At 38.8% G+C, this 20,808-nt stretch overlaps 1 protein-coding gene across 4 annotated transcripts in view; it reads left to right on the top strand.

The window, feature by feature from the left end:
- Window positions 1–20,502, top strand: part of TRIML2 (tripartite motif family like 2) — a 31,433-nt gene extending 10,931 nt beyond the window's left edge. For 2 of the 4 annotated variants that reach the window (XM_027077486.2, XM_053216331.1), the window contains 7 exons: window positions 5,857–6,097; window positions 6,373–6,468; window positions 9,040–9,228; window positions 10,575–10,715; window positions 13,116–13,138; window positions 13,308–13,408; window positions 19,828–20,502. In XM_027077486.2, coding sequence (XP_026933287.2) covers window positions 5,857–6,097; window positions 6,373–6,468; window positions 9,040–9,228; window positions 10,575–10,715; window positions 13,116–13,138; window positions 13,308–13,408; window positions 19,828–20,417 — 1,381 coding nt within the window. In that variant the 3' untranslated portion in view covers window positions 20,418–20,502. Of the gene's footprint in view, window positions 1–4,403; window positions 5,527–5,856; window positions 6,098–6,372; window positions 6,469–9,039; window positions 9,229–10,574; window positions 10,716–13,115; window positions 13,139–13,307; window positions 13,409–19,827 lie in introns of those variants that run through there. The other 2 variants (XM_053216333.1, XM_053216334.1) reach the window with 2 other exon arrangements.
- Window positions 20,503–20,808: the final 306 nt, after the last annotated feature.

Raw genomic sequence — 20,808 nt, 5'->3', positions numbered from 1 at the left:
TTTCGAGACAAAGATTGTGAAGGTTTCCTGTAAGAATAAAATCTTATGAATTATGAAGCTTGGGATGATGAGAATAAATGACAGAGTAATTGATTAAATCTTCACAGAAGTTGGCTGCATCAAAGCTTAGAAAGGAGGAGGGGGTAAGAAAAATATTGAATAGAGAAGGAGATTGTTCTGGTTGAGAAGGGGAGAGGCACACAAAAATGAGTAGGGTCTACCTGGGGAATGTGGATTTAGAAGAGGGAGTGGATGGGAGTGTTGAGATAAGGAAAAAGATGTACTTAAAATTCCAAAGGGTGGAGCCAGATTTTGGAAAATCAGATAGCAAGTAGTAGAATTTCTCATTGTCCTGTCAGCATTTTAAAAAATAAATAAATCACTCTAGTATGGTTAGCAGGGAATTGACTGATGCAGTGAACATCTTCCAGAGGTAGAACTGTAAACTTGGGAAGTCGTGCAGATTTCCTCTCCACTGAGACCAACTATGAACTATTGGATTGTCCCCTGACTTCCTACCTGTGACACGTTCCTCAAGCTGTTATTTCTACTCTTGACTTTTCTATCCACAACTAATGCCATGATCACCTTCTTTAGTAAATATCCTGAAAACTAACAACGAACTCTGGTATTATTCTTTAGTGAAAATACTTAATGATTTAAGATGAAATGGTATGGCTAAGGCATAAACACAATGAGATTCTAGGGTAATGGCTTCTAGGAGGATTTCTTCCTGTGGAAAGTATCTATATCTATATACCTATATCACTAATTAAAAAAATAATAATGAGGCTACTAATGTAGTATCACCATTTCAGACCTTGGAGACAGAACAAAATACTGACCCACCCAAAGAGATTAAACCTCCTGACCAAGGTCACTGGCACATTAAAATATGAATTAAGACTCCACCCAGATCTATCAAATCAGACTGGGGGTGGAGCCCACAAATCTGGTTTAATAAACTCCTATGATTCTAATGCTCACTGAAGTTTGATAACCACTATCCTAGATTTATTATATGGATAGAATTTGAAACTTCACAGGTTTCCTACATGATGGTGAGAGGTGAGGTCCTGGGAGCAGCTGAACAGATAAAAGCCCTTCAGTCACCACTATTCTGGCATTTTCCCTGAAGGGAAATACTCAGGATTACAAAGAAAGGTGAGATTTTTTTCCTGAAGACCATTTCCTTCCTTATGGTTTTCTTTAAATATCTAGACTTGATCTTAATATTGTGAAAGTTTTAGTGTATATACGAAATGTAACCTTATAAAAGAATAAATAAGAAAGCGAGGGCAAAGGGGAAAGATGAAATTAGGAAAAATGAGATAAATGTTGGTAACAGTTTAGCACATAGTCAACATTCTAGGAAAACAAAGTATTCTCCAACTTTCCTTTCTTTTTTTCCTGTAAAAATATTTAATCTCTATTCTCTCTTTCTCTGGTTTCCCTTTAACTTTGTGCTGGTTTGATTTTAAACATTTCTTCAAAATATTTATTGAGCATCTAGTAAGTCAGGTGCAGATATAGGGCCTCTAAGGAATTGTAATTTCTTGTGGATGGAGAGTGAACAACAAATATATTTGTTCATGCATAAAATTAGATAACAAAGAAAACAAAAGGATATAAATAGTGGGAGGGTATTTCCAATTGCGTAGTTCTAAAAGGGCCTCTCTGAAATGATATTTGAGCTGAGAACTGAAGGGAAGAAAGAACTAGAAGTATAAAAATATGACAGAAAAGCATTGCCAAGTGAGGAAGCAGAAAGGGCACAGATGAATTTATCATAACTGGAATGGACAATGGCTGGGGGAAGATAAAGGTGAGATTATATGTAGGCAGGGAAACCATCTAGAACTTGCTTAGCCATTTGGATTTTAGCCTAAGTGCAAAGGGAAGTTGTCAGAAACCTTGATTTAGGTTAAAAAAGTATTCTGGTTGAGGTGAGGAGTTGGGGATGGGGGGTGGGGGCAGGGCTGAATACAAAGTAGTTGAGATGATGGCGGTTTAAATTATGCTTCTAAATGAATCAGTTTTAAAGTGAGCTGGGGAAAGGAAGGTATTGTTTGAAATCCTGGATAGTGCTTTAGATATGCTAATGTGGGGTGCTTATTAGGCATTTAATTGCCAATGAGTTGGAAGTGTTCTGTGTAGGTAGAAGATTAAATTGGAGAGAGGTACTTAAATTTTTGGAAATGTGATTATCTAGGGAGTCACTGGAACTAGAATAAGGGACTAGAATTGACCCTCGAAGCACCCCAAAACTTAGAATCTCAAGAGGATGTAAGGTTAAAAAAAGGATGCTGAGAAGCAGACCAGGAAAGTAGAGGGATGTCAGATCTAAGATCTTGATTGCAAAAGGAAACGTTCTGAGAGGAGGGTCATGGTCATCTGTAACTGCTGCTGAGAAGTCAGGTAAGATAAAGCCAGGAGTGGCTGCTGAATTGTAAACTTGTGTTCATTTTGAGACTGATAAGTCTTTTCAGTTGAGTGGTCTAGGACATCAGGGAAGCAAAACAAGGGAAACCACAAGAAGGTTGAAGAATCTCAAAGTAGAGAGAAATATTTGCAGTTTGTGTAGTAACAAGGGATCAATCTTTTCAATGTATAAATATCTCTTAAAATTAAGGAAAAAGCCCCCAAAAGCCTGGTTTAAAAAAAGTAAAGGGTGGGGTGCCTGCGTAACTCAGTCGGGTAAGCCTCAGACTTCAGCTCAGGTGATCTCATGTTTGTGGGTTTGATCCCCGCATAAGGCTCTATGCTGACAGCTCAGAGCCTGGAGCCTGCTTTGGATTCTGTGTCTCCCTCACTCTCTGCCCCCACTCATGCTCTGTCTCTCTCTCTCTCAAAAATAAGCACTTAAAAAAAATGTTTTTGAGTAAAGGCTTAAACAAATGGTTCATAGAAAAAGAAATGAAAATGGCTTTTTAGCATGTGAAAATAAAATGTAAACTGACAATATATAAAGATACCATTTCTCACCTATCAAGCAAGCAAAAATTTGACACCTTTCTCATATGTTGCTTGGAACACAAAACTGTGCAACTTTTGTGGTTGGGATTCCAGCAAAATGTACCAAAATTATAGGTGTATTTATCAGGAATCCCATTTCTCAGGAATATGCCCTCTAAGACCATGGTTCAGAACTTTGGTCTCAGGACTCCTTTGTACCCAAATTATTGGTGAAGACCTTAAAACGTTTTTTGTGTGTCATATCTATCTGTAGTCACTGATTTAGAAATTAAAACTGAGTTTAAGGGGCGCCTGGGTGGCGCAGTCGGTTAAGCGTCCGACTTCAGCCAGGTCACGATCTTGCGGTCCGTGAGTTCGAGCCCCGCCTCAGGCTCTGGGCTGATGGCTCGGAGCCTGGAGCCTGTTTCCGATTCTGTGTCTCCCTCTCTCTTTGCCCCTCCCCCGTTCATGCTCTGTCTCTCTCTGTCCCAAAAATAAATTTAAAAAAACGTTAAAAAAAAAACTGAGTTAAAAAAATATATATATATATTAAACTATTAAAAGTAAACATAACATTTTTATGAGGATCCTCTTCTGAACAATTAATTGAAAAAAAGTGGCATGGTTTTACAGTTTTGCAAATCTCTTTAATTTCTGGTTTATCAGACAGCTAGTATATCTGCTCCAACATTCCACCCACTGCAGTGCTATTTTAGTTGAAATATATGAAGAAAATCTGTCCTCATACAAATACATTGTTGGGAAAGGAGAGCACATTCTAATAGCTTTTTTCAGATAATTAGGACTTTTCTTCCTGAATTTACCAATGAATGTTTTCTATTGTATTAAAATCCATTGTTCTGTCTGATACTTTGCATCTACATTTTATCCTTGCATAATCTTAACATCAGGCATTGGTCTTTTGGAACACATTAGTTCACTGAGTTTTCAGACTTTCCAAATGTTGACATATTTCACTATACAATATCCAAGTCACATTTGTTAATATCACCACCAATTTTTATCAGAAAAGAAGCTGTCAAAGTCTTGGGAAGCTGTCAAGCTTTCGACAGTGGATACAAGTTCTCCAAAGCCAGAATTTTATCATTGACAACTAATACACTCACTTGGTTTTCTTGAAATGACAGGGTCACTCTGTTAGTGTTTGAGAAAATATCTTCCAAAGTGCTACATCTGAATGACCACATTTGTGTCATTTGTTCTTTCAACAAAAACGTGCTGGAAAAAACATGGCTAGTATGGCCTGTAACTGTTATAGAAAGTGTTTTTTTTCTTGAGACAACGCCTGTATTCCCAAATGCAGCATAAATGCTCTATGCAGTTTTCATTTTGTCACCCAAAATATTAATTAAATCCTGTACTTAATAGCTCACTTATTATTTTGTTTCATCAAGAAAGTAAGGTTATTAAGTAAAAAAAAAAAAAAAATTAACTGGGAGTATGCAAGAGATTGAAAAACACGATAAATGACCATACTTGGTGCTACTTACTTGATGAATGGTAAGATGCCAGAAGTTTTATCTACTATCAGCACAAATGTTAACACAGTAAAAAAGGCAAACCAAGTCTTGGGAACCACACTTTGAAAACTGCTGCTTTAATATTTATCCTCACAAAATACAAAGTTATCATACATACACAATCAACTTCATAGCTATAAAAGTGTTTTGCATGTCTTAAATTAAAAATGAGAAGGAATGAAAAGACAGGAGGTCTAGTTGATGGCAGGGTTTGGGTGACAGAGCATCCTGGTGGGCGGGCGAGGGGGAAGCTAGTAAGTCCACAAATGGAAGTCTGGGACTTCGGAGGTCTGTCAGATTTGTTCCAAGAGTTTGTCAAAAGAGCTGGTTAATAAGATGGAATGGGGACAAATGTAAACAGGATAGAGGATTTTTTTTTTTTTTTTTGAGAAATTAATACTTGGGTGTTACAGTGTCACCACCGTAACAATGGCTGGAGATGGAGTTAGAAAAGAGAAGTAAGGCAAGGCAATTCTTCGTTGGTGAAAAGCTACCCAAATTCAGTGGGTAATCCCTTTTAGGAATAGAATTAAAATGTTCCTCGAGTATCAGAATTGTTGCTCAAAGGTAATCAGAATCGTCTGGAAATGGGGATGGAAGAGATTATAGATCCCTTTCTCTCTTTCCTTAAAAGCAGTTTCCCTTTAGGTGTATTGGCCCTTTTTCAGTTGTCCAAGGTGAAAAATCTAGTTTCCCTTAAATTTTGTTAAGTTTTTCTTTTGGGGGTGCCTTTTTATTTTTTTAATCGATATCTTTATTGGCCAGCTCTTAGATGACAGATGTCTTCGGCTTTGCCCACAAAACTTGAGGTGCCTCACACTTAGGCGCATGCGTACTTAGAAAGCGGGGGTCTCCCTTAAATTTGGCACCCAAGTGCCACTCCCCTTTAAGGAGGCCCGGGAAGCTGGCTGCATTTTCCGGCTTGTGCAAGCCCTGGGAAAGGGAGAGCGTCCTTAAATGCCTTAAGCCAGTCTTTGCGGCACTCTAGTCCCGGATGTTCCTCCAGAGCTTTAATACTCTCTGCCTTCTAGTAAGTGCCTTTTCTTCTTTTTCTTTCTTCTTCAGCTGCTTTTTTTTTTTTTTCCTAGTGCCTTACGGGGAAGTGGTGTCCTGTGTCCTCACTTGTAACTAATTTTCAGCCCAGTGCTAAATTTTGAGAAAACATGGAAGCCCCCTCAATCTCAGGATAGGCGTGTGAGTCCCGTGTGTCCTCCCCCGAGCACGTGGCTGCTGGCTGCGGAAGACCTGCGGGTTCGAGGAGCCGCCGGTGCGCTGAGAGGATCTGATGCTTGGCTGAGGGTGGACACCGCGGTTGGCAAGTGTGACTCCCCCAAATCACCGCCACTCTTTTATGGTTCAGTGTGCAGGGAGGTATTCCACGGCAGAAATTTCACCTAGGGACACCTGCCAGGATGTCCAGGAGGCTCAGCTCCCAGTTACAGCAAAAATTCCCGGAAGATGTCTACTGTGAGAAACACCTGGAACTAGTGCAGTTGTTCTGTGTTGATGACCAAATCCTGCTGTGTGGCCAGTGCTTCCACTCTCAGGAGCACGAGAATCACCTGGTGTGTGGAGTACAAGAGGCTGCTGGCATCTATAGGGTGAGCCTCCTGCAGATCCCAGAGCACTCTTAACACTGGCCGCCTCCTCTTACTAACTTATTTGGGGGAAGGGAGGCGATATTCTGATCCCGCAAGGCCACTTCCCTTAGGCAGTGTTTATCAGAGAATTCTAGACAGGTACTATATTTAGACCTTAAACGTAAAGGCTAAGAAAACATAGGTGTATTGGCCCTTTTTCAGTTGTCCAAGGTGAAAAATCTAACTATTCTAAAGCAATTACTTTACCTAGAGTTTTGTGATCTATTTCTCTGCAGAAGTTATTCCAGGAGATATTGAACACATTGAAGGAGAAACTTGAAGTAGCTAAAAGCATATTGGCTGATGAGCAAGAAAGAATGGTGGTGATTCAGGTCAGTGCTTATCTCGAGTCTTAGGGAATTACCTATAACGTTGGACAGCAAATAACATAAACAAAGTCAAAAGATGAATGACAAACCGGGAAAAATATTTGAAATCCATTGGTAGAAAAAGTGTTAATTTCTTTACGAATAAAGAACTCTCTAACATCAATAAGCAGGAGACTAGAAATTCAATAGAAAAACGATCAAAGAAATGAGATTTTGCAGAAAAGGAAATGCAACTACCTTTTGAATAAGAAGATCCTGAACTTTTTTTATGGTAAGAAGAATACAAATTAACTCTTAAATTTGTGAAATGACATGTGTAACCCTTATTGGAAGATACTAATGATTGATAACAGTTTATAACAGTGCCATGGGCGAGTGAGCATCTCATGTAGTGTTGGTGGCCATGTAAATCCTGAAACCATTTATTATTTTTTTTAAGTTTATTTATTTATGAAGGAGAGACACAGAGTGTGAGTGGGGGAGGGGCAGAGAGAGAGGGAGACAGAATCTGAAGCAGGCTCCAGGCTCTGAGCTGTCAGCACAGAGCCTGATGCGGGGCTCAAACTGACAAACCATGAGATCATGACCTGAGCCAAAGTCAGATGCTTAACCAACTGAGCTACCCAGGTTTCCCTCCCCCTTTTTTTAAAATTTGAATCCTAAAACCATTTAAAAGGCAGTTTGAGAATTACTGTCCAGAATGAGGGCTTGCTGTCTGTTATGCCCATGTTTCACTTCTGATTTCAAACCTTCTAACTCAAGCCTTTAACTCTATTCTGTGCCAGATATCCAGATTCTGACTCTTCTCTCTTCCAATTTTAAAGAAAATAAATGGCTAGTTGAAGATGATAGAGAAGAATTGACTGACTCTGCAAGAACTTTTCAACTGATCCCCATTTTTTTCAGCCTTAACCACCATATATTCAAAAATAAAATATTGGGGTCCCACTCTTTGCCAGGGACTATACTAGGTGTTGGAGATTCAGTAGTAAGAGAGGGAAAAAAAATTGCCCTTGTGCAACTGACATTCTCATGGAAGTAAACCAAATAAGTAAAATGAATGTTACATGGTAAATGCTATACATTCAGGGAGGGGTGGGCAGAGGGAAGCATGATGGGATATACTTTGAAATAAAGTGATCAGGACCTTGTTCAGAAAGTGGCATTTGAGAAAACTCAAGCTGTTGAGGGATTGAGTTATACTGTTTTGGGAAGAATCTGGTAGGTTCTTAGTTGGGGCTGGAAAGGCAGTGGAAGCTGATAGGTGTGATTAGAAGATAAAGGGGCCAAATCTATAGGGCAGCTGACTTTTTTTTTTTTTTATGTTTATTTATTTTTGAGGGGGAGAGAGACAGTGCCAGCAGGGGAGGGGCAGAGAGAGAGGAAAACACAAAATCTGAAGCAGGCTCCAGACGGAGCTGTCGGCACAGAGCAGGAAGTGGGGCTCAAACTCACAAACCTAACCTTGAGAGATCATGACCTGAGCTAAAGTCCACTTAACCGAATGAGCCACCCAGGCACCCCTAGGGCAGATGACTTTAAACGAAATAGGGAAGGGTGCCTTGGTGGCTTAGTCTGTTAAGCATCTGACTTCATTTCAGCTCAGGTCATGATGTCAAAGTTCTTGGTTTCTAGCCCCACATCAGGATGCTTGGGATTCTCTCTCTCGTTCTCTCTCTGCCCTTCCCCTGCTCTCTGTCTTAATCTCTCAAAATAAATAAATAAACTTAAAAAAATTTTTTTAAATGAAATAGGGAAACAAGAGGAAAGTTTTGAACAGAGGGGTGGCTTGATTGAACTTTCATTCTCACAGAAACACTGACTGCTGAGATAAGACAAGACTGTAGGAGGGTGAGAGCAGAGGTGGGATACTTGCCAGGGGACTGTTGTAGTTATCAGGGACAGGTGATGGTGAACCAGGGGTTAGTGGTAGAGGTGGTGAGCAGTGGTTCGGTTCTTGATAAGTATTGACTGTGGAGTCTCATGAGATGAAATATCATTAAGCTGGCCACTCCCAGTGCCAGTCTGTAGCTCCGACTTCCAAGTGATATAGGCTTTCACATCCAACTTCTATTCAGCATCTCTTTTGGATGACTGATTGACTAATCAAAACCAGCATATCCAAAAACTGAGCTGCTGATACACTCCCTGCCTCTACAATCTATCCCTCCCTTGTTTTCCTGTTTTGGCAACTTCCTTCTTCCAGTTGCTTTATCTAACAACTTTGGTGTCACCCTACCATTTCCCTTTCCTGATACTCACTATCCAAAGCACAGCCAAATCCATTTGCCCCACCTTCCAATTTTCCTCATCTCCCCCTCTTTGTCACTGTGATTGTAGATTCCTCAGTTTTCTAAGTCAGTTAACATGTGTTCATCTGCATTGCATGTTCTAAGGTTATGTTGATGTTGGTTGATCGTGAAACTTTCTTTGCCCTCTGTATGTATGCATTTTGTTTCTTCCCCTGTACTTGATATTCCCTTGTCTTTGTATTGGAGTTAGAGATGGAAAGTGACCATGAACATTTATCTCTGCTGTTTAACTTGAAGTCTCTTATCTATATCTGTGATGAAGGGAGAAGAGCAGGATTTCAAAGAGATGATTGAGTCTGAATATAGAATAAGGTTCCAGTTGATGGTTGAAGAGATGAACTTCCGGAGCCTACAAGACTGCGTATTCAACCCAAAGTTGAGGGAAGACCATCTGAATCAAGTGCTGGCATTTGCCACAGAGCTGAAGGGGCAGTCCCAGGAAACGCTACAGGTGAGAGGTGGAAAACGGCACGCTCACTGTATTTGGGAAATGAGGGAAAGGGGAGCTGAACATTATGCCAATTCTAGAATGAGACATCCAGTGACAGCCACACGTACATTAAAAGAATGTATGTATTCAGCCAGCCATTCTATTTCCGGTCACTTATCTTACAGATATACTTACATGCATATAAAAAGATACAAGGATAAGGGAATGCTATAAAATTATTCCAGTATAGAGCCATGGTTTAGAGGTCATGTTTGAAGCCAGACTGGTGAAATTCCTACCTGGCTTCTGCTATTTACTAGTCTCTAAGTGGCTAGTCTAACCTATACATGTTGTTTAACCTGAGACTCCGTTTCCTTAGCTATAAAGTGGAGAAAATACCTGTAGTTTTTATGCTATTGTGAGGATTGAATGTGATAATCTACATAAAGCTCTTTAAATAGTGGTTGTACGTATTATGCAGTGGAGACTATTAGGCATTATTATTAACTGTAATGTTTATGATAGCAAGAGATTAAGTACAACCTATATCCATCAGTACAGGACTCTCAAAATAGATTGTATTATGTACTTAAAATGGAATGCTCTTCAGCAGTTAGAAAAGATAACACAGCCGTATGTGTATGGATAAGAAATGCTCTCCAAGAACATAGTATTTATTAATAAAAAACAAGTAGGGGCGCCTGGGTGGCTCAGTAGGTTAAGCGACCAACTTCAGCTCAAGTCATGATCTCACAGTTCGTGGGTTGGAGCCCCACTTCGGGCTCTGTGCTGACAGCTCACAGTCTGGAGCCTGCTTCAGATTCTGTGTCTCCCTCTCTCTTTGCCCCTCCCCTGCTCACTCTCTGTCTCTCTCAAAAATAAACATTAAAATTTTTTTTTTAAAGTAGGGTATAATATGCATCCTTTGTGTTAAGAAGAAAAATAACATGAGCATGTGCTCTTATGCCTAGATAAAGCATCTTTGCAAGGATAAAAAATGTCAGTAGCTTGATTCATTCTTTCTTATTAATTGATTATATTTTTAATTTCAAACCTTAATTTAATGAAGGTAATAGGAGACTTTCTGGACAAAACTGTACAGCAAAATAACGTGATCTGTTTTAGAGTCAGGTTGTCTTCTGTATAAGTGGACTATGTGCATACCTTCCACATCAACACAAATATATTGTGTCAGAGAATCTAGCTTCTAGTGAGGTGTCCTTCTTGACGCAGAGGAGTTGTCGGGCCATATCTACTTATATGTATTTCTGAAATGGCAGGAAGAAAAGTGCATTGAAGAGGTAGTTGAATTAGTGAATAAATGAGATTATCACTTGTAAAATAGTAATAAAGAGATGATTCTGCAGAGACTGAACGATTTGGGGAAAGAGAACATGAATAAACTGAAGGAGAGTGAAGGCCGGCTTTCGGGACACATCTGCAGCCTCCAAAAGATGACTGTAGAGCTGGAGAAGAAGTGTGGGAAATACACCCTAATGGTGCTCCAGGTAAGATTCCAGAAATGATCTTCTGGAGATCTTGAGAAATGAGAAGTGGACCGTTCTCATTAAGTGTCAGTTCTAGAATATTCTATAATTTGCAAACATACATGAAGGCTGTGTAGCTTTTGGCAGTCACCAAAAGCATTATGAATTATCTAAAACCCTGGTACAGGGGAGAGTTACTTCATGGTATGAATTCTCACCTGAAGACTATCAGTAATTAGTTTGAATTGAGATATCCCTTATTAGGGTGAATAATTGGTTAGTCGAATAATGACACATCAATACAATAGAATATTCTGCAACCAGAAAAAAAGAATGAAGCAACTCTATAGTGGTAAAAGGTATTTTCAGGGTATTTGATTGGAGTGGAAACATACGGAACTGCTTTTTTGTTTGGTTTTGTGGATACGTATATATGTATAGACATATGTTCGTTAACATTCACGGACTGACTTTGGCAAAATAAACGCAGAGATTGTAACACAAACATTGAGCAGTAACCTTGGAGAAACAAGGGTGAGATTTATTTGCATAGTATTGTATATTTTAAATGCATCACCTTTCAACTAGTAAATTATTATCTTTTTAAGACTTTATCCATATCCTGCTGCTGCTGGACTCATATTTGCAATGGGAGTGCTCTTATTTGAGAAACACTTGCTGATAAACTGTTGGGTTCTATTCTAGAGCCCAGTCCCAGACAGTTAAAGTAGGTGTGGCTCAGTTATGCTCAGCTTCTGACCCAGCTTCCCCCACCATCCCCAGTTTAGCAAGCCCTTGCACCTGCTCAACTCTTGCCATTGACAGTATAGAAAGCAAGTAGATGGGCAGAGTTTGAAATGATGACTATTCTGGATAAGATGACTGAGGTGAGGAATGGAAAATATGTCCCTTGGGAAAGGTAAATCAAAACCACAGTGAGGGACACCTGGATGGCTCAGTCATTTAAGTGTCCACCTCTTGATTTCAGCTCAGGTCATGGTCTCATGGTTAATGGAATCGAGCCATGCTGTTAGTGCAGAGCCTGCTTGGGATTCTCTCTCCCTCTCCTTCTCTCTCTCTCCCCCCACTCCCTCTCCCCCTCTCTCCCTGTCTCCCTCTCCCTCCCTCCCTTTCTCCTCTCTCAAAAATAAACATTTAAATAAGAAACTACAATGAGATAGACCCTCTCAGCTGTTAGAATGGCTATCATCAATAAAAGACAATGGGTGCTGGTGAGGATGTGGTGAAAAGGGAGTACTTAAACATTGTTGGTGGGAATGTAAATTGGTCCAACCGCTGTAGAAAACAATATGGAAGTATTTCAAAAAATGAGAAATAGATCTACCATATGATCCAGCAATTCCCTTTGTGTGCCTATACCCAAAGGAAATGAAAACAGAATTTCAAAGGGATACACATACTCATGTTTGGAAACAACCCAAATGTCCATTAACAGATAAATGAATGAAAAAGGTGTGGTACGTATACATGATGGAATATTACTGAGCCATGAGAAAGGAAAATATCCTCTCATCTGTGATAACATGGATAGACTGTGAACACATTGTGCTTAAGCAAGATAAGTCAGAAATACAACTATTGTACAATATTGCTTATATATGGAATCTAAAAAAGTTAAACCTATTTAAAAAAACAAAAGTAAAAGGGTACTTACTGGAGAATGGAATAGGGTGGCAGATCGTTGATAAGAGTGATGGTGTTTAAGGGCACAAACTTGTAATAAATAGTAATAAACAATACAGATCTAATGCGTGGTATAATGAATATATAAAACAATATTGTATTATAATTGTATGATGTGATAAATTTTGCAGTCATTACATCATGACCTGAGCCAAAGTCGGACACTTAACCACACAGGCACCCCAAGCATCTGGACTCTCCATCTCGGCTCGGGTCATGATGTCATGGTTTGTGAGTTCAAGACCCACATCAGGTTCTGCGCTGACAGTGCAGAGCCTGCTTGGAATTCTCTCTCTCCCTCTGTCTTTGTCTCTCTCTCTCTCTCTCTCTCTCTCTCTTTCAAAATAAATAAACCTTAAAAAAAAGTTTTAAAAGAAGGAAAGAAAGACATCCAGATTAAATATAAATCTTGTCAAGACATCATCTGACTCAGCAGGTTCTAAATTCCATGTAAAATGACTATATAATCCCTGAATAATAAAACTAAGAATATTAAAACAAAAAACCCAAATAGTTACCTTGGGAGTATAACTGTGATTTTAAGTATTTTTTCTGACTTCTACCGTTCAATGTTAAAATTTGGTATCTGATAATTAGTACCATGAAGCTGAGGAAATTATGTAGAAATCAAGTTTCATTATGAGAAGATATTTTCAGGGGTACAACTCACAAGAGGCGTGGCTCAGATACTAACCTTATCTCTTTTTCACCCTGCAGAATGCAGGATCTTCTTTGAAAAGGTAAGTTTTCATTTTGGAAACATTGGGGTGGGAGTCAAGGTCTGATACACGAGCACCCAGGAGTAGGGATGTTGGGGTAAGGATCGGGAGGTCATGTAACAAGATCCATCCTCTGAATAGTGGGGGGCCTGGCATCTGCACAGATCACAGGCTGTCCTTTTTTTAATAGGAGTGAGTCACTACTGCTTCAGTGTCTGGAGCAAGCCCAAATCACGGACCTGAGTTTATGCCAAGTAACAGGAATGAGCAGAATGCTCAAAGTTCTGCAAAGTAAGTCGACACACCTCCATGATTACAGGGCACTTGACTTTGTATTGGAAAATCCAGCGAACATCCTACCATAAATACAAGTAGATTCCAAAGAGCTTAAGGATTTAAAAAGACTGGAGAGTTTAATAATGCTATGCACATTGGATAGTTATCAAGAAAATAATTGTATGCTCTTATGTTGAAAGCCTCTCCTGTGCAAATCCTTTCCCAGTTTTCAACCCTGAAACATGATTGCAAGCAGATTTCAATTTAAAAAAAAAAAATTAAACTTCTAGGGGAAAAAATGTCAACATGTATAATGAAAGATTTCTATCTCCTGCCCCACTGCCTTTTCTGGAATGTCCTGCAGGTGGATTCATACGGTAGGTAGCCTTTTGAGTCTGGCTTTTTTCACTTAGCGTAAAGCATGAGAGGCATATCCAAGTTTGTTGTGTGTATCAGTAGTTTATTCTTTTTTGTTGTTGTGTTGTACTCCATTGTATGAATAGACCACAATTTATTCTCTTGCAGTTCCATGGCCACTTGAGTTATTTCTAAATATATGCTATAAATATTTTCTTAGAGAGTTTTAAGTGGACATGACTTCATTTCTCTTGGTTGCATATCTAGGAGAGGGACTGTAAAATTTGTTTTCCAAATTGGCTGTGCCATTTTGCATTCCCACTGTTAATGTATGAGATTCAGTTGCTCTACATCATCATAAGCATTTGGTAGTGTCACTTTTTTTCTTTAATTAAAGCTGACCTAATAGATACGTAGTTATATATCACTTTAATTTTAATTTGCGTTTGTGAAATGACTAGGGATGTCGGGCATATTTTCATGTTTATTTGTACTTTATTATATCTATTTGAAGTATATCTATAAACATTTTGCCTATTTTTAAAATTTTGTTGTATATTATTAAGTTTTGTGATTTCTTTATATTTTCTGATTAATATTTACCAGTTCTTTACCAGACACGTTTTGCAAATATTTATTCCACTCTGTGATTTATATTTTCTTCTTTTATTAAATTTTTAATTTTAATTCCAATGTTGTTAGCGCACAGTGTTTTATTAGTTTCAGGTGCACAAGTAGTGATCCAACAAGCCTGTACATTACTCAGTGCTCATCATGAGAAGTGTATTCTTATTCCCCATTGCCTGTTATACCCCTTCCCCAACCTGCGTCCCTCTGGTAACCATCAGTTTGGTTCTCATAGTTAAGAGTCTGTTTTTCAGTTTGTCTTCTTTTTGTTCATTTGTTCTGTTTCTTAAATTCCACATGAATGAAATCATGGTATTTGTATTTCTTTGACTCGCTTATTTCACTTAGCATTATAGTCTTTATTTACATCCATGTTGTTGCAAATAGCAAGATTTCATCCTTTTGTGTGGCTGACTGATATTCCATTGTGTATATCTACCACTTCTTCTTTACCCATTCATCTGTTGGTGGACACTTGGGTGGCTTGTATATCTTGATTATTGCAAATAACTTTGAAATTCAGCTTACCAACTTTTTTTCTGTTATGGTTTGTGCTATTTGTGTGCTAAGAAGTATTTTAGTATCCAAATAAAGATTTTTTTTTTCTTGAAGCTTTAGCTCTCACATTTATGCCTGTTATTCTTTTGGAGTCATATGTGTGTATAACTCAGGATCTGGTATAACTCCCCACCTGCTCCTTTTTTGTTCATGTATGTATCCTTTTTTGTTCATGTTGTTCCAGCATTATTTGGTGAAGATACTATTCATTAAATTTACTTACCACCTTTGTTGAAAATCAGCTGGCACGTTTAAGCAGGTCTATATTGACTCTAATAGGTCCATTGATCACTGTGTTTTTCCTTTTGCTAATACAACACTGTCTTGAATGTGTACTCTATAGGAAGTCTTAAAATTGCCATGTGAGTTTTCCAAATTTGTTCTTATAAAAATAATTTTGCCTACTCTAGATCCTTTGCTTTTTCACATAAATTTTAAAATCAGCTTGTTGGGTTCTACAAAAAAAACCCTGAGATTTTAAATGGTGTTATATTGAACGTATAGATTAATTTAGGGATAAGATGACATATTTCTTTTTAGGTTTGCTTCACTCAGCAATGTTTTGAAGTTTTCAGCAAACAAATATCATGCATATTAGATGGGTCTCTAAGTATTTTATAGTTTTTAGTTCTTATACACACTTCTAATTGAAATTTTATTCATTTCTAGTTTATTGCTTATATATAAAAATAATTTGTATATATTGACATTGCATCTATGACTATGCTAAACTCATTCAGAGCTGGTGGCTTTTTTATAGATTCTTTGGGATTTTCTGCAAAGAGAGTCAGGTGCTCTATTAATACAGGCAGTTTTATTTCTTTACAATATGTAATCCTTTCTGTATTTTTCTCACCTTGTACTGGTGCTATGACCTCAAATATAATATCACATAGGAGCACTGAGAAACATTTGCCTTGTTCTTGATCTTAGGGTGAAAGAAAGCATTAAGTCTTTCACCTTGAGCTTTCCATTAGCTGTAGGTTTTTGTAGTTGCCTTTCATCAAGTTAAGGAAGTTCTCCCTCTATTCCTGGTTTGCTAAAACTTTGTATTGTGAACAAATGTTGAATTTATTACATGCATATTTTTTCTTCATATATTAATATGGTAAATATATTTTTTCATTGGCCCAGCCTTGCATTCCAGGAGTAAACCTGGTTATGATGTTTCATCCATTTTATATATTGCTGGATTCAATGTGCTAATACTTTAAAGAATTTTGGTATTTAGGTTAATGAGGCATATTGATATATAGCTTTCTTATAATCATCCATAGACACTTGAGTTTATTTATACAACACCCAGTGCTCATCCCAACAAGTGCCTTCCTCAGTGCCCATCACCCACTTTCCCCTTTCCCCCACCCCCCCATCAACCCTCAGTTTTTTCTCAGTATTTAAGAGTCTTTTATGGTTTGCCTCCCTCCTTCTCTGTAACTTTTTTTTCCCCTTCCTTCCCCTCTCATGGTCTTCTGTTAAGTTGCTCAAGATCCACATATGAGTGAAAACATATGGTATCTGGCTTTCTCTGACTGATTTATTTCACTTAGCATAATACCCTCCAATTCCATCCACGTTGCTGCAAATGGCCAGATTTCATTCTTTCTCATTGCCAAGTAGTATTCCATTGGATATATAAACCCCATTTTCTTTATCCATTCATCAGTTGGTGGCCATTTAGGCCCTTTCCATAATTTGGCTATTGTTGAAAGTGCTGCTATAAATATTGGGGTACAAGTGCCCCTATGCATCAGCACTCCTGTATCCCTTGGGTAAATTCCTAGCGGTGCTATTGCTGGCTCATAAGGTAGATCTATTTTTAATTTTTTGAGGAACCTCCACACTGTTTTCCAGAGCGGCTGCACCAGTTTGCATTCCCACCAACAGTGCAAGAGGGTTCCCATTTCTCCACATCCTCTCCAGCATCTATAGTCTCCTGATTTGTTCATTTTAGCCACTCTGACTGGTGTGAGGTGGTATTTCAGTGTGGTTTTGATTTGTATTTCCCTGATGAGGAGTGACGTTGAACATCTTTTCATGTGCCTGTTGGCCATCTGGATGTCTTCTTTAGGGAAGTGTCTATTCATGTTTTCTGCCCATTTCTTCACTGGATTATTTGTTTTTTGGATGTGGAGTTTGGTGAGTTCTTTATAGATTTTAGATACTAGCCCTTTATCCAATATGTCATTTGCAAATATCTTTTCCCATTCCGTTGGTTGGCTTTTAGTTTTGTTGATTGTTTCCTTGGCAGTGCAGAAGTTTTTTATCTTGATGACGTCCCAATAGTTCATATTTGCTTTTAATTCTCTTGCCTTTGGAGACGTGTCAAGTGAGAAATTGCTGCGGCTGAGATCAGAGAGGTTTTTTTCCTGCTTTCTCCTCTAGGGTTTTGATGGTTTCCTGTCTCATATTTAGGCCCTTCATCCATTTTGAGTTTATTTTTGTGTATGGTGTAAGAAAGTGGTCTAGTTTCATTCTTCTGCATGTTGCTGCCCAGTTCTCCAAGCACCATTTGTTAAAGAGACTTTTTTTTCCATCAGATACTGTTACCTGCTTTGTTAAAGATTAGCTGGCCATACATTTATGGGTTCAATTCTGGGTTCTCTATTCGATTCCATTGGTCTATGTGTTTGTTTTTGTGCCAGTACCATACTGTCTTGATGATTACAACTTTGTGGTAGAGGCTAAAGTCTGTGATGCCTCCCACTTTGGTTTTCTTTTTCGACATTACTTTGGCTATTCGGGGTCTTTTGTGGTTCCATACAAATTTTAGGAGTGTTTGTTCTAGCTTTGAGAAGAATGCTGGTGCAATTTTGATTGGGATTGCATTGAATGTGTAGATTGCTTTGGGTAGTATTGACATTTTAGCAAAATTTATTCTTCCAATCCATGAGCATGGAATGTTTTTCCATTTCTTCGTATCTTCTTCAATTTCCTTCATAAGCTTTCTATAGTTTTCAGCATACAGATCTTTTACATCCTTGGTTAGGTTTATTCCCAGGTATTTTATGGTTCTTGGTGCAATTGTGAATGGGATCAGTTTCTTTATTTCTCTTTCTGTTGCTTCATTATTCGTGTATAAAAATGCAACCAATTTCTGTACATTAATTTTGTACCGTGCAACTTTGCTAAATTCATATATCAGTTCTAGCAGACTTTTGATGGAGTCATAGACACTTTAATTTTCATTTCTAGATAATCTATTTTGTTCTTTGTCAAATCCATTTGGTCTTGCTTTTTAGCTTTTCTATATCCTGTAGATATTTTTAAGCTTTTCTTTTGTCTTCAAACTTGTAAGCAAAAATTATTTTAGTTCAGTGCCTGGTAATTCCAATACCTAAAGTTATTCAGGTTTATTTTTGCTAATCTCAATAGTGCTTTCTTGGGGCACCTGAGTGGCTCAGTTGGTTAAGCATCCGACTTTGGCTCAGGTCATGATCTCACGGTTTGTGAGTTCGAGCCCTGCGTCAGGCTCTGGGCTGACAGCTCAGAGCCTGGAGCCAGCTTCAGATTCTGTGTCTCCCTCTGTCTGTCCCTCTGCTGATTGCACTCTGTCTCTTGCATTGTCTCAAAAATAAACATTAAAAACAAATTTAAAAAAAAATAGCGCTTTCTTACTTTGAGTATGTGTTTGATTTTTTTAAACAGAAAGTTTTGCTTTTTTCCTTGGATATTATTTTTAGAAATTCTTTGAGTTCAAAAATGAATATATGCGTTATTGTAGAGAGAGTCCGCATATGTTTCTGCCCATCTTCTGGAAATACTAAAAGTCTGGGACAACTTGTATTTAAATGTAAAGGCTTATGGCTTTTAAGACCACCTAATAATATGAATGAGGCCTAAACTCCAGAAATTTAAGTGCATTTGGCATCAAAACTTTCTGCTGGATTAAAAATTAGAGTAAGAAATAAGGAACTACTCCAGGTTTATGCTTTAGCAACTGAAGAAGTAAGTATGCTGTTAACTGAAGTAGAAACTAGAAAGGGGTAGTTTTGAAGTTCCATTTCGGGCACAGTATGTGTTAAATGCCTGTGTTATTTCGAACTGGTATTTCGCAACTTCTCCATGAAGTAAGCCATGAACATATAGAAGATATTTAAAACTGAGGCTAGGTGAAGTAACCTGGGGAGAAAGAGTGCATGTAGTGAAAAGGACGACCCACCATTTAGCCCTGAGAAACGGTTGAGGAGAAAGAGATAAAGAGAAGGAACAGTTTGAGGTATGAAGGCAAGTGTTACTTTCATCCAAGTATAAGAAATCACATTGAGCTTTCTTGTTCTCAGCTTGATTTTTTTTTTTTTTTCCTGGAGGATTCCTTCAGGTTTTCTAGCCTCTGCTAATATGTTCTTTTGATTTACTCAATATCAAGGGCCTGCTGGCAACAATTTGTAGGCATCCGGGTCACACTCTGGTGATATTTAAGATGAGAGCAATTCAGTTACAGGGAATCACAGCCGGTCACAGGGAAAAGCCTGATCTGTTAGGAGATTCTGATGATTCTGTAGGGGAATAGATCTTGGAGTTCCAGGCTTGGAGATCTTCAGAGGAGTAGAGATGGGTCCCAGGTGATACCTAAGTAGGATGCCATTTTTACAGCCTGCTCAAATTCCTTTCTGGTTTGACAGGTACTTCCAAACCTCTGTGTGCTCCATTATTCTTTGTTCTTCCTCCTCAGATTGCATCTCCTTCCATTATGTCACTTTCTTCTCTGGTGTCCACTTCTTGATACAAAGCTCAGAGGTTACCTGTCCTGAACTCTTGGATTGCCTCTTCCATATCTGTGCCTGCGACATGAGCCCACTCATTGGCAAGCCTCTGCATGTTAGAAATAGTCTGTGGTGTGGGCATGGACAACTCTCACTGAGTTTAACTGAGTTTCTCTCTCCCTGCAGGAGCTGTCACTTTGGATCCTAAAACAGCTAATCCCTGTTTGGTCTTATCTGAGGATCTGAGAAGCATGCATCTCAGAAATGTCCAGCAGGACGTGCCTCGCAGCCCAGGAAGATTTGTCTTTAGTGCCACCGTGTTGGGTGTGGAAAGCTTCACCTCAGGGAGGCACTACTGGGAGGTGGATGTGGAGAAGGCCACCAAGTGGCAGTTGGGGGTATCTGAAGATTCTGCCAGCAGACATGGTGATCTACCCACCGCTTCGGGAAATAAAGTCTTGCTCATGGGTTCTTTGATGGGAACCAATTATACCTTCTGGGCCTTTCCCCCTCTGAAGAGGGTCTCCTTGAGAGGAGAGCAGATGCACAAAGTTGGAGTCTTCCTAGACTGTGAGTCTGGGCACATATCCTTCTATGATGTGGCAAACAGATCCCTCATTTATAATTTCTCTTCCCTCACCTTCCAAGGAGCTCTCAGGCCCATATTTTCTCTTTGTATCCCAAGTGGAGTCACAAATTCAGACTCACTTAGCATTTGCCTTCCTCCCGTTTCTTCTTGTGATGTTACTGTTAGCCCACAGTCTTCCTTGGCATGAAATCTAAGAGGGGGCAGAAGTAAAGAGTTTGACTTTGTAAAAGAATCTACATAAAGTAATCCAATAAAAGATTTCTCACACTTGAGTTGGAATCTAGTTCATTATCCCAGAGTTTTTGCATTCATGTGGCTTTCAACACCTATGTAGTGGCAGAGGTTACATTGAAACTGAGTCATGAATGATAATAACGGAAGGGCCCTACTAATTAGAACAATAAATGCATATGCAGCATAAAATTGGGAACTTAGAGAAGTAATACAGCCTGGACTCTGTAGGACTAAGTTAAGGACTCTAGCGACTTCTGAAAACACAATTAGATACAATCAAGACTTTAGATTTGAGGACATCATCACAGTGACAGGTGAAATGAAGACATCCTTTGATCCTATTA

The sequence above is a fragment of the Acinonyx jubatus genome, chromosome B1 (genome assembly GCF_027475565.1).
Source record: "Acinonyx jubatus isolate Ajub_Pintada_27869175 chromosome B1, VMU_Ajub_asm_v1.0, whole genome shotgun sequence".
Taxonomy (NCBI): domain Eukaryota; kingdom Metazoa; phylum Chordata; class Mammalia; order Carnivora; family Felidae; genus Acinonyx; species Acinonyx jubatus.
The sequence above is the reverse complement of the archived record's forward strand: the minus strand, read 5'-3'. Positions and strand labels throughout refer to the sequence as shown.